This window comes from Tenrec ecaudatus, chromosome 1 (assembly GCF_050624435.1).
Source record: "Tenrec ecaudatus isolate mTenEca1 chromosome 1, mTenEca1.hap1, whole genome shotgun sequence".
NCBI classification, from domain to species: Eukaryota; Metazoa; Chordata; class Mammalia; order Afrosoricida; family Tenrecidae; genus Tenrec; species Tenrec ecaudatus.
In genome coordinates this window covers 34,015,173-34,027,874 of record NC_134530.1, presented here as the reverse complement: position 1 = coordinate 34,027,874, position 12,702 = coordinate 34,015,173, and the positions used below count along the sequence as shown (strand labels likewise).

Sequence of the window (12,702 nt, the reverse complement as noted above, 5' to 3'; positions counted from 1 at the left end):
CACAATCCATACATACATCAATTGTGTAAAGCACATTTGTACATGCATTGCCCTCATCATTCTCAAAACATTTGCTCTCCACTTAAGGCCCTGGCATCAGGTCCTCATTTTTTCCCCTCCCTCCCCGCTCCCCCTCCCTCATGAATCCTTGATAATTTATACATTATTATTTTGTCATATCTTGCCCTGTCTGACAGCTCCCTTCACCCAATTTTCTGCTCTCTGTCCCCAAGGGAGGAGGTCACATGTAATTGGTTCCCCCTTTCCAACCTACCTGCCCTCTACCCTCCCAGTATCGCCACTCACACCACTGGTCCTGAAGGGATCATCTGCCCTGGATTCCCTGTGTTTCCCATTCCAGTTCCTGTGTACCAGTGTACATCCTCTGGTCTAGCCAGACTTGCAAGGTCGAATTTGGATCATGGTAGTGGGGGGCAGCGGGGAGGAAGCATTTAGGAACTAGAGGAAAATTGTATGTTTCATCGTTGTTACATTGAACCCTGACTGGCTCGTCTCCTCCTCGACCTTTCTGTAAGGGGAAAACCAGTGGCCTACAAATGGGCTTTGGGTCTCCACTCGGCACCCCCCCCCCATTCATTATGATAAGATTTTTTGTTCTGATGATGCCTGATACCTGATCCCTTTGGCACCTCATGATCACGCAGGCTGGTATGCTTCTTCCATGTGGGCTTTGTTGCTTCTGAGCTAGATGGCCGCTTGTAAGACCCCAGACGCTATAGCTTCCAGGATCTTATCACAGATGTACTCAGTTTGATTCCTGTGTGTTCCATCTGGTGAGGTCCACATGTATAGTCACCACTCATGCTGCTGCAAAAGGTATTTGCAATGAACTTGTTGGTCTTGCCACACTCTATCATGTGATCGCTGGCTTGTTTCTATTGCCACGGCTGTATTTTCTGACTACTGATCCTTCTTTGCTCCCAGATTTCACATTCCGATCCTCATTAATTCTCAATACATCTTAATTGCATGTTTGATCAATTTCAGACTGAAGAAGTTGGGAGAATTTCACTTTGGCTTTATTGGTTGTGTGTAAATTTGAACAAGTTGTATTAACTGGTCTTCCTTGTAGCCATTTAGATATTTTTCTATCACAGACAGCATCGTACTTCAAGATAGATCTTGAAATATTTTTCTTGATGATGCATTGGGCGCCATTCCTTTTGAACGCATCATTCCCAGAATAGCAAATCACATGATTGTCTGATTCAAATTGGAGCAGACCAGTCCATTTCAGTTCACTGGAGCCTAGGCTATCAATCTTCATGTGTTCGATTTCATTTTTGACTACTTCCAATTTTCCTACATCCATTCTTTGTACTTTCCATGCTCTGATTATTAGTGGATGCTTGCAACTGTTTCTTCACATTTTGAGTCACGCCCTATCAGCAAATGAAGGCCTTGAAAGCTTTGCTCCAGCCATATTCACCTAACTTGAGGAGACAGTTCTATCGTTGTGTTAGTCTGGGTAGACTAGAGAAACAAATCCATGGACACACATATGTGTATAAGAAAGAGATTTATGTACGAGCGCAATTGAACATTGAGAAAACATCCCAATCCCGTCCAATCCAAGGCCATAAGTCTGATATTAGCCCATATGTCCGATACCAATCTATAAAGTCCTCTTCAGACTCATGAAACACATGCAATGAAGCCAGATGCAGGATGATCAAAGCCAGTGGGTAGAAAGTCATTGGATCCAGTGGTGTTGCAAGCATCTCAGTGCTGGCAGGGGTCTCTCTGTGGCTTCTCCAGCTTCAGAGAGTCTGGTTGCATCCGTGTGGCTTGTCTTCTATGTCTCCCAGGGAGTAGCAGAGAGAGAGAGAGGTGTCTTCCGCCTCCAAGGAGGAAGAACCAGATTTCCCAGAATTCTCAGGAGGCTGTGCCCACACAGAAGTCTCATTGACTATTTCAAGATTGACAGCCTACACTCCACCCCTACACTCTTAATCCTTAAACTGACACCAGATTAGGTGACTGCCATAATCGTAGTTGTATTTTGAGTTCCTTCTAACCACAGAGGCTCATCTTCTGCCGCTCTATCTGACAATGTTCCACTGCTATTCCTAAGGTTCTCAGTGGCTAACTCCTCAGAAGTGGACAGCCTGTTTCTTCCAGGTAGTCTGTTCTTAGTCTGGAGGCTCAGCTGAAATCTGTTGACCGTGGGTGAACTTGATGGCATTTGAAATACTGGTGGCGCAGCTTCCAGCATCACAGCAACAGACAAGCCACCACAATATGACAAACTGAAGGACGAGTGGGCTGTGCTTAGTTGGCGAATCTGAATAGCGGTTCTGAAATAGAGGTGGCAATTTTCATTAAACAGCAGCAAGAGGAAGAAAGTCTTCCCGAGGAGGAGCCAGGCCAGAAAATGGGAATTCCCCATCATACAACAGGTACTAAGGCTTACCTGGACTTCCTGAGCTTCCTTATGTGCTCCACACCCACCCTGCCTGTGCTGCCCCAGCAGGCTGGTCATGGCAGAGCCCACGGGGGCATTCCTGTTCTTCTCTCCACCACCTCTTACCTAAGGGTATGAGTTAGCAAAAAAACAAATCCCCAAAAAGGCTCTTCATTACATTTTAATGTCAGATCATTGATTTTTTTTTTTTTTTTTAGTAAAAAGAGCTCTATGTGCAATGCCTTCTTTTCCAGTTAACTATCCGAGTAGAGGGTATCCATGCTTTTGGAAGCCTTCCCAAGGAGTTCCAGAGAGTCGGCTCCTGATGATTACAATATGGCATGTGTTCTCCCTGCCTAGCCTTGGCCTTGAGGTTATGGCTGGTCTTTCTGTACTCTCTTTAACCCTTTGCATGACAACAGTGTTCAAGAAATACTCTTTGGTTAAGCAATTAGTGAGGTGGCAGGTGGCAGCTCAGAGTATTTGAGTTGAGTCCATTAATATGGCCCAATGTTAGCCTGGGTTGTCTATAAAACAAAACAAAACAAAAAACCATGACACTCATGTAGGTATAAAAAGGAACTTTATATTAAAAGGTATCCCAACCCAGTCCAACTCGAGTCCATAGGCCCCACGCTAGCCAGAACCATGTAACTGCGGGCTGGTGATGCAAAAGATGGAGTGGGATTCAGGGACACCATAGGACGGTGGGTGCTGAGTTGCATGGATCCAAAGTTGGTGGGCATATGCCAGGGCACCAACCACTTCCAGGTTGACTCCCAGGTCATCGGCCCAAATGGGGCTGCCCCTGGAAGCTGACACAGAATCTAGCAAGTGTGAAAGGCTAACCAGAGAGAAAATCCCAGTGTTTTTCTTATTAAAAAAAAAGCCACAGCCAAGGACACATCAGCAGCCAACCACCTGACATAGGACTTTCAGCCATAGTTGTTCATATGATGTATGTATTGGACAGGGTTCTCTAGAGAGACAAACCAGATTGCTAGTAATTATATATAAATATATTTATAAAGATATATATATATAATTCAAGAAATGAACTGTTAAATTATATACAGATAGATAATACAAGAAATTAACAGTTAAATTATAAAGCAGTGAGACACTAGCAGTCTTTCAAGTTTTGAGAGCCGCCAGTTGCCAGTCCCCTTCTGTAGAGAGAGCTGGGCTATATATCCAGGCAGCAAACAGCAAGGCAGGTCCCCAACTGTCATCAACTGTCGGTCCCCAGCTCCAGAGACGAACATTCCAATCGTGTGGGCTTAAAGGGACCTCAACTTACAGCGACACAGTCCACAGGCTAGGCATCCCACAGGTAGTGTACCTCTTTAAACTGAGGCACAGAACAAGCAAGGCGAGGCTCACCAAGCCATTTATCCCTCTGCCCTTCAGTTAATCCTACTTGTGTTTATCGGCCAGGCTGGCACAATAAACTATAGCAATGTATTATAATTCTGGATGTATTATAATTATAATCACAAGGATCTACATATAACCAGCTCCCTGGGGGATGGACAACAGAAAAGTGAGTGAAGGGAGGTGTCAGACAGAATAAGATATGACAAAATAATAATTTATAAATTATCAAGTGTTCATGAAGGGGGGAGCTGGGAGGGAGGGGAAAAAAGGAGCTGATGTCAGGGGCTTGGGTGGAGAGCAAATGTTTTGAGAATGATGAGGGCAATGAATGTACAACTGTGCTTTACACAATTGATGTATGTATGGATTGTGATGAGTTGTATGTGCCCCTAATAAAATGATTTAAAAATATAAAAGAAACCCTATGGGGAGAGTTCTCTGTCTTACAGAGTCACTATGAGTCAGAATCCACTCCACTGCACACAGCTTGTCTAGACATTTTAGCCAAATTGATTTAAAAACAAAACCAAAAAACGCGTCCTGTAGATTTTGCTCTCCATATGATCTGATAGTCAAAATAAAGAATCATATATCAAAGTACATGATGGATACTTTTGTCCTTCTCTCTGCTTTGTCTTCTGTGTAACATTGTAGCTTGCTTTTTGTATGTAGGAGGTGGGGGGGTATTGCTTAGATCCACTGGCCAAGGACTGTCTGATTAATGAATCTTTCTGAAGCCAAATAAACACTTTCATTTTAACTGGGTCAGGATTTTCTTTCAACAAACCTGAACCATACCTTTGGCCCATCTCTTTGCCTTGAGCATCCAGGAGAACTCACTCCTCCATTTAAAGGTTTGTTGTTCACACTTGCACACCAAACAGGTAAACAACAACAACAGAGAAGCTCTCTGGGGGCTCAGCGTCCACCTGGAAATGTGATTTTCACCAGGGAAGGGCTTTTGTGGCAGCTGTTAACAAACACATCAATCGGGGAGGGAGTCCAACACAAAGATGCCAGCATCACACATTTCCTCCACTCTACACTCAGCTTATAAAAAGAAACGACAAAAAAGAGAAAAAGGTGCGGTGGGAACAAACAATGGCATGATTTCTTCTTCTTCAAAGGACGTCACAAGTCATTCACATGGACTCCTGGGTGAAGGTCATTTTCATAATTTCCATTATCCTACAGGAAATCCTGCCCTTGGGGACTGCGGGCGGCTTGCTATGCGATTATGTTGTGGCAATAACACCATTGGGTCAAAGAGCCAAACAGCGTGTTCTCTGGACCACGTTTCTTGTCCGTAAATAGTGCAACAATAGGCTGGATCGCCATTTTCAGGCCTCCAGAGAGGATCCCAAGGTACTGTTGTCCGCACGTTCACAGCTAAGCAAGTTCTGGGCACCAAGTCTCATTTTCAGCAGTTGCACCTAGGTGTATTCCCCCCGCCCCATGGAAGAAAATCAAAGTTTCTTGCTTTATCTGCTAACCGAAAAGCTGGTAGTTCAAACCCACCAGTGGCTCCAGGAGAGAAAGAGCTGTCATCTGCTTCTGTGACGATCTCAGCCCAGAAAAGGCCAAGGGACAGTTCTCCTGTGTCACCCTGAGCTGGACTTGACTCAGTAGCACCCAACATCAGCAGCAGAATAGACATGTGCAGGCTTTATTGAACATTTTCCTTTGTGAAATGCATAGATTCAGATCTGCGACTGCCTCTGTTGCTCGCTGTGTTGAGTGGGTTCTGAGGCGTAGCGACCCTACGAGCCTAGGAATGACGACTGTGAGTCCTGAGCTCTAGCCCACCCTTGTAGCTTCCGCGTCAGTCATTCTGGTCCCGCGTCTTCCTCCTTTTCGCTGACCCCCTATTTGGCCAAGCAGGATGGCCTTTTCAGCTCCTGGTCTCGGCTGATCATGTGCCCTGATCTGCCTACAAGCCTGTGCCATTTAAAGGGTTGTCTTCTTCTAAAGAAAAGAAACCCCTTTCCTGGAGTGGACTGTGTATGAAATACAGTGTGTGTGTGTGTGTGGGGGTGCTTAAAAAAGTTCAAGGAAAATGACTGAAAATTTGATTTTTTTCCCCATGAACTCTCTGAATCTCCTTGATATAAATGCAAAAAAAAAAAAAAAGGGGTGGTGGTGATGGTAAATTCTTTGGTGTTTTCATTAGAAACTTAACTACACTCCTGTTACTATGACAAACTGTTTTCCAGAGCCATAAAACCCTCCCATCAAAAGCCATTCTTGGTCTTGCTTCGCCTCTTGGTAACATCGTAACCAGCGGGAAACCCAAACACAAGCTTGTATGTTTACCATCCCGCTGTGCCTTTGGGGACTGAGCATTCCGTGTTGGCTAGGATTCACACCAAAGGTCTGGAGAAAAAGCGAAGAAAATAGACTCTCAACCCAGCACCCAGTGACTTTCCACAAGAGCCCGGAGATGACGCAGTAGGCTTTTGTAAAGGCTTTTCAAGCAGCCGGCGTCCAGCCCCTTCCACTGCAGCTCGCCGCTCCACTCAGCTAGTGGGTGTGTCTCTCCACATCGCGCAGCGCGCAGCGGCCCTGAAAGATGCTGCTGTGCCTTGTCTCGTTTGGAATACTGTAATGACGAATTTGTGACTTGTATGTGTTTCATGCTATGAAATGTTCTTAATTTCATTTTAGGTATTTCATTTCATTGCATAGGTATTTCATTTGAAACTTACTGAAGTTAAAAACCACACACACACACACACACACACACACAACTTCTCTGTTTTGGCTTACATTTGCAAACGGCAGATTCACAGTGGGGCTGGACGGAGAAGGTAGGCCTTTTCCGAACCTGGGGTTCTGTGCCTGAGGTCACAGAGAGTGTCTCCCCAAACATCCATTGGCTCAGAGACCTGGGCCGAAGGGAGCTCTGGGCTGACCCACGGAGGCCGTTCTCCTGGTCTGGAGGGCTCTGCTCAGTCTTAAATGATGACGCCGGAGGAGTCAGACTTAACAGAAACCTTGAACAAGCCCCCACTTTATCCGTGGTCCTTTCTGTTCGGATAGTGTGACACCCTCTTTGGTAGCTCCTGAAGCTAAAGGGCTGTGGGTGGCCAAGCCAGCATAATACAACATCCTGTGCTCCCGAAGTGTGTATGGTCTAGGTCAGGCAGGCTTTTCCCCTCGGTGGACATCAGAATTACCGGTGTATCTCTCTCTAAGCACCCAGGTGCCTGGACCCCCTCCCTGCCTCCAAAGGCAGGGTTCCAGGTTTGGGTGTCGTGGCAAAGCTCAGTCATTCTCGGAGGATGGGTGTCATGCACTTACCAGGGGCCCTCACAGCCTGGACTCTCTCTGGCGGGAGATGCTTGATCAAGGGTGTACTTTGTAAAGTTATCATCTGAAAACATCATCCTGGGGGAGGAGGGCTAGCGGACCAAAAATCCACTGCCATCAAGGCAATTCTGATTCATAGCGACACTTTGGAAACCCCATTTGGGTGACTGAGGCTATAAACCTTTTTTTTTTTTTTTCATGGTAGCATGCTCACCTCAGGCCTGCTTGGTGGTCCTCATGGGGAGAGCCTGGGAGCGAGAGCAGGAGAGAGCAACCTTATTGCTAACCAAGGGTTATATCCTGGGCTCTAAATCTTTAGGGTTATAAAACGCCTCATTTTTCTCCCTCGAAGTGGCTGGTGGTTTCAAACTGCTGACCTTGAGGCTAGCAGCCCAACTCATAACCCACTGTTACCAGGGAACAGCAAAAGATACCCGCAAAGTGTCCGTTCCCTTCGTAACTGAAGGTAGGATTTCTCATGGACTCTTGCTTTTTGCACTTGGCTTCTCTTACGTGCTAGAGCCAGGAGGCCTTTTTTCACACCTCTGGAGTCAATCTGACAAAATCCTGTTCTGGTTTCTGTGCTGATAACCTCTTGTCTCGAAGGCAGAGACACGGTCTAGAAAAACAAGACCATCCTGAGAATCTTTATCATTAACAACTCCTGATTAAAAACAACAACATATGCCCGATTTTAATCCTTTACTGATGTTTATTCCACTTTTAAGCTTTAGCCTATGAAAGTAGGGTCATGATTCCTTTCCCAAGTGACGGGGTCCAGTCTCTCAAAGCCGCAAAGTGCCACATGTCGCCCGCTGGGGCCTTAGGACGTGGCTCCGGCAGTGTTTCTCTGCAGCGGGGCCAGGATGACCCCAGCGTGCCTGTCTTCACTCTCGGCGCTGTAGAGACTATGCTGCTCGATGTATTCTTGGACAAGATCTGGCACCAGGTAGCGAATGCTCTGGGCCCTGCGGAGGGCACGCCGGATCTTGGTGGATGAAATGTCATTGGTGACCCACTCGCTCACCAGGTGGATGTTGGCCCGGTGTTGCCACAGCACATCTGACTCGTAGATGAATTTCTGGGCATCATTTCCAGCCCGAGTAATACAGACGAGCCCGTAGCCTCCCACAATCTGGGCAATGTCCTCGCTCTTCCACAGATTGGGGACACCAAAGGACTCCAGTAAGTCTGCTCCACACAGCAACTTCACCGCAGGCAGCCCTGGGGAAATAGGCGGGCGTCAGGGTACACTTGTCCCAGCGCGCCCTGCCTCAGAATGGGGTGTCTGGAGAGAGGGGTCACCATCTTTATTGGGTCAGATCCCCACAGGAGACTGAGGACACTTCAAAAGTTACAAAGTACCTACCTTTATACAGAAGTCACTGAAGCCATGGATGTGTGAAGCTATAGCAATGAATGAATAGTGTCTGGGATCTTAAAATAAACAGCCATCTAAGAGAGGAGTCAGCTAAGTCACATGGAAGGAGCATACCAGCTTCTTCCTTGTGATCCAAGGATTGTAAATAGTGCATTCCAAGACTGGAGGAGGGAACAGTATTAGAACTTACTCTGAGCCCCTGGTTTGCAGGCTGTGGATGGCAGTGAAGGTCCAAATCCATCTGCAGAGTCCCCTCATAGATTAAGCCTCCCGTGACCCCTTCCGACAAATGACCAAAGACGTGAATAGCTTGCTGCCATAGAGTGAATTAGAAAGTGGACTAATGCAGATGTAGTTAGGGTAAAATGTAACATTCTCCACTTGACTCATTTTAAATGTACTCTGGTGTTTATTATTTTCTTTTATATTGGGTTCTTGTGTTTCACTGGTTATTGTTAGTGATTTGTGTGTGTGTTGTAGTTATTGTTGTAGGATTTTCTTTATAGAAATTCAGGATAAGCGATTATCAACTGTGTAAAATAGCTCAAAAACCAAAATAATACTATTCTATAATATTAGATGCATTAAAATACTGTACACCATTAGAGTATAGTCTTAACATATTAAATCCTCCAACCTAGACTTTGATATAGAACCCCACACTCAATCCTTTGTAGTAGTGTGCGCTCCAACTCATGGTCAATCAATACGTGGCAGCATTCATGTGTGTCAGAATGAATACTCCATAGCAGCGTGTTCAGTGGCTGCAATCTTATGGGGAAGGCGCCCTGCTGGTGCAGCGGTGAAAGCACTCAGCTGCTGACAGAGAGGTCGGCTGCTTGAACCCCAGGCGCTTTGTGGGGGAAGAAGTGGCAGTCTGTTTCTATAGAGGTTTCCAACCTTGGATATCCTGTGGGGCAGTTCTGCTCTATTTAATAGCATTATGAATCGGTTACAGAAAGAGACAGCCTAGCTTTTCCCACTCAGTGGATTCATACCACTAACCTTTACTGTAAGAGCTAAGCATAACCAGTTTGTGTCACACAGAAGCCTGGACTTGATATAGCTACCTTTATGTGTCATAAAGACCTTACAACATTATTTTGTAATTTCCCTTCCCTATGTTATGTGTTGTTAAATAAAAAACTCTCCTTGTTTACATAAAAAAGAAGGAAATTCAGGATAAGCAAATTCACAGAGCTAGTAACTGGGTTAATAGTTTCTTAGGGCTATGGCAGAGGAGGTTGGAGAGAAATAGGGAACTAATCATGAGTACAAGAATGAAGAAAATGGTTTAAAATTGATGGGGGTGATGATTGTGCAACTTTTAAAAAATATCTTTTTGAGATATTTAAACCAGTGAATTGTATAGGATGTGAATTATATGTCAATAAAACTGTTAAAATGTAACACAATAGAAAAAAATACCCAAAAAGGTTTAGAAGCACTGTAGAAGAAATGTGTTCGGAGCAATTTCTGTTCACCCTCTTCATAAGACCGTCAAGGGGCATTTCCGAGGGGTCTAGATGTATTAACCACAGTGCTGACTGCCGCTGCTACTGGATGCTGTAGGGGTTCTGATGCATCTTCGGTGGTAGAACAGAACTGCTCTGTAGGGTCCCCTGGCTGTGCTTATCAGGGAGGCAAATTGCCAGGCTCTTCTCTGGTAGAGGTGCCCTGGCATCCTATGCGAGTCAAACATACAAACCTTTCATTTTCGGCTCTAGAGATTTCTTTTGACTAAAATCTTGCCTTTGTTCAGTCCACTTCCTCTTTTGTCCAGGCCTTTCCAGAGTAGGTGAGTCCTGTTGGTTATCACATTTTCTCGCCTCCAGTTTTTCTTGATGATGTCTGTAAAACATTAAGAATGGCCTGGTAGGACTTAATCAAGGGCAAGTAACCGAGAGGAATTACTGAAACCCAAATGAAGGCTGAGCATGATAGTGGGTCAAGAGGAAAGTAAAAGAAACTATAGGAAAGAACTAGGATGCAAAGGGCATTTATAAAGGTCTAAATACAGGCATGTACACATATAAATATATTTATAGATGATGATTGGAAATAGATCTATGGGCATATATTTATAGGTTTAGTATTAAGGTAGCAGATGGACATTGTTCTATTAAACTGGAATTCCATGATGCTCACCTTCCCGACATGATCACTGAAGACAATGGGTGCATAAGCAAATGTAGTGGAGAAAGCTGATGGTGCCCAGCTATCAAAAGAGATGGTGTCTGGGATCTTAAAGGCTTGAAGATAAACAAGCAGCCATATAGCTGAGAAGCAACAAAGCCCACATGGAAGAAGTACACCAGCCTGTATGATCATGAGGTGTCGATAGGATCAGGTATCAGGCATTAAAGAACAAAAAATCATATAATTGTAAATGAGGGGAGTACGGAGTGGGGACCCAAAGCCCATCTGTAGGCAATTGGACACCCCTTTACGGGAGGGTTACAGGGAGGAGACAAGCCAGTCAGGGTGTAGTGTAGCAATTATGAAACACAACTTTCCTCTAGCTCGTTAATGCCTCCTCCCCACAACTATCATGATCCAATTCTATCTTACAAACCTGGCTAGACCAGAGCATGTACACTGGTACAGATAAGAGCTGGAAACACAGGGAATCCTGGACAGATGAACCCCACAGGACCAGTGGTGAGAGTGGCAATATTGGGAGGGTGAAGGGAAGGTGAGGTAGGCAAGGACCTACATATAACCCCTCCCTGGGGAACGGACAACAGAAAAATGGGTGAAGGGAGACATCGGACAATATAAGATATTACAAAATAAAAATAATTTCTAAATTATCAAGGGTTAATGAGGGAAGGGGCAGGGAGGGAGAGGGAAAATGAGGAGCTGATACCAAAGGCTCAAGTAGAAAGCAAATGTTTTGAGAATGATGATGGCAACAAATGTACAAATGTGCTTGACACAATGGATGGATGGATGGATTGTGGTAAGAGTTGTATGAACCCCTATAAAATTATTTAAGGAGGGAACCAATCTCGGGGATCTACATGCAGCCTCCTCTCTGGGGGATGGGCAACAGGAAAGTGGGTGAGGGGAGATGCCGGGCAGTGTAAGATAAGATAAAATAATAATTTATTAATTATTAAGGGTTCATGAGGGAGGCAGGAACAGGAGGGAGGGGGAGGGAAAAAAGGAAAATGAGCTGATTCCAGGAACCCAAGTGGAAGGCGAATTTTGAGAATGATGAGGGCAATGAATGTATAAGGGTGCTTTACTCAACTGATGATTATATGGATTGTGATAAGAGTTGTATGAGTCCTAATAAAATGATTTATTACAAAAAAAGAAAGAAATTATCTAGAAAAGAATGATGGCATCATATGTACAAATAAGCCTGATACAATTGATGTATGGATTGAAATAAGAGTTGTAAGAGCCCCAATAAAATGATCTTTTAATTAAAAAAATTATTTAAGGGGGAAAATTCCTTTATTCAAATGTGCTTGACACCCTGTACGAATGTATGGATTGTGATAAGAGATGTAAGAGCCCCCAATAAAAGTATTAAAACAAATAGAAAAAGATTGAGAGCCTCAGAAATCTAGTCCCAGGTTGCTCTGAGTTGGAACTGGTTCAGTGGCCTGCTGGAGTTATTTGAGGTGATGTGGCAGCTATTTTTTGGTCTGGCGATGCTGGAAACTTTCCCTATGTACACGAACAGTAATTATACTTTGCTTTGTACAATAGATTTCCAAAATTATTTGGCCTACCACCTCCTTTGAAGAAAGGAAATTACTCAGCATCCTCCTAGCAACTAAACACTTTTGTTCACAATCCAGGATAAAGGGCAGGTGTCTGCTTCTGCAGGCTCCTGGATCATTCCAGCACCTCCCCGGGGGCAGTATTGCCCACTTTGGGAAACTCTACCTTACAGTAGTCGATCGGTGTGTCGGTGTGACTATCATGGCCATTGGTATGTGAGAATTGCTTTGTCATGCCCATCTAAAGAACAAGGCAGACGAATCTGCCCAGGCCACAGAGCCCAGATTCGAATGCACATAGTGTGGTTCATGAGAGGCTGAAGTTTAAAGTCTGCTCCAACAAAGATCACCGCCGGCAGGTCTGCTGTCAGACAGCCGAGGGAGGTCTGGTTCTGAGCCGTGCAGCGCATGCTCTGCTGATGAAGAGGAAGGCAGTATAAAAGGACCCGGTGCCAAGGGTAAGGTCCTGGGTG

General features: G+C 44.9%; 1 protein-coding gene across 4 annotated transcripts in view; it reads right to left on the bottom strand.

Moving 5' to 3' along the window:
* Positions 1-7,798: 7,798 nt before the first annotated feature.
* The window catches only part of NMNAT1 (nicotinamide nucleotide adenylyltransferase 1), a 44,228-nt gene continuing 39,324 nt past the window's right edge, over positions 7,799-12,702 (bottom strand). For all 4 annotated transcript variants that reach the window (XM_075550736.1, XM_075550738.1, XM_075550744.1 and 1 more), the window contains 2 exons: positions 10,201-10,343; positions 7,799-8,335 (listed from right to left, as the gene is read on the bottom strand). In XM_075550736.1, coding sequence (XP_075406851.1) covers positions 7,935-8,335; positions 10,201-10,343 — 544 coding nt within the window. In that variant the 3' untranslated portion in view covers positions 7,799-7,934. The remainder of the gene's footprint in view (positions 8,336-10,200; positions 10,344-12,702) is intronic.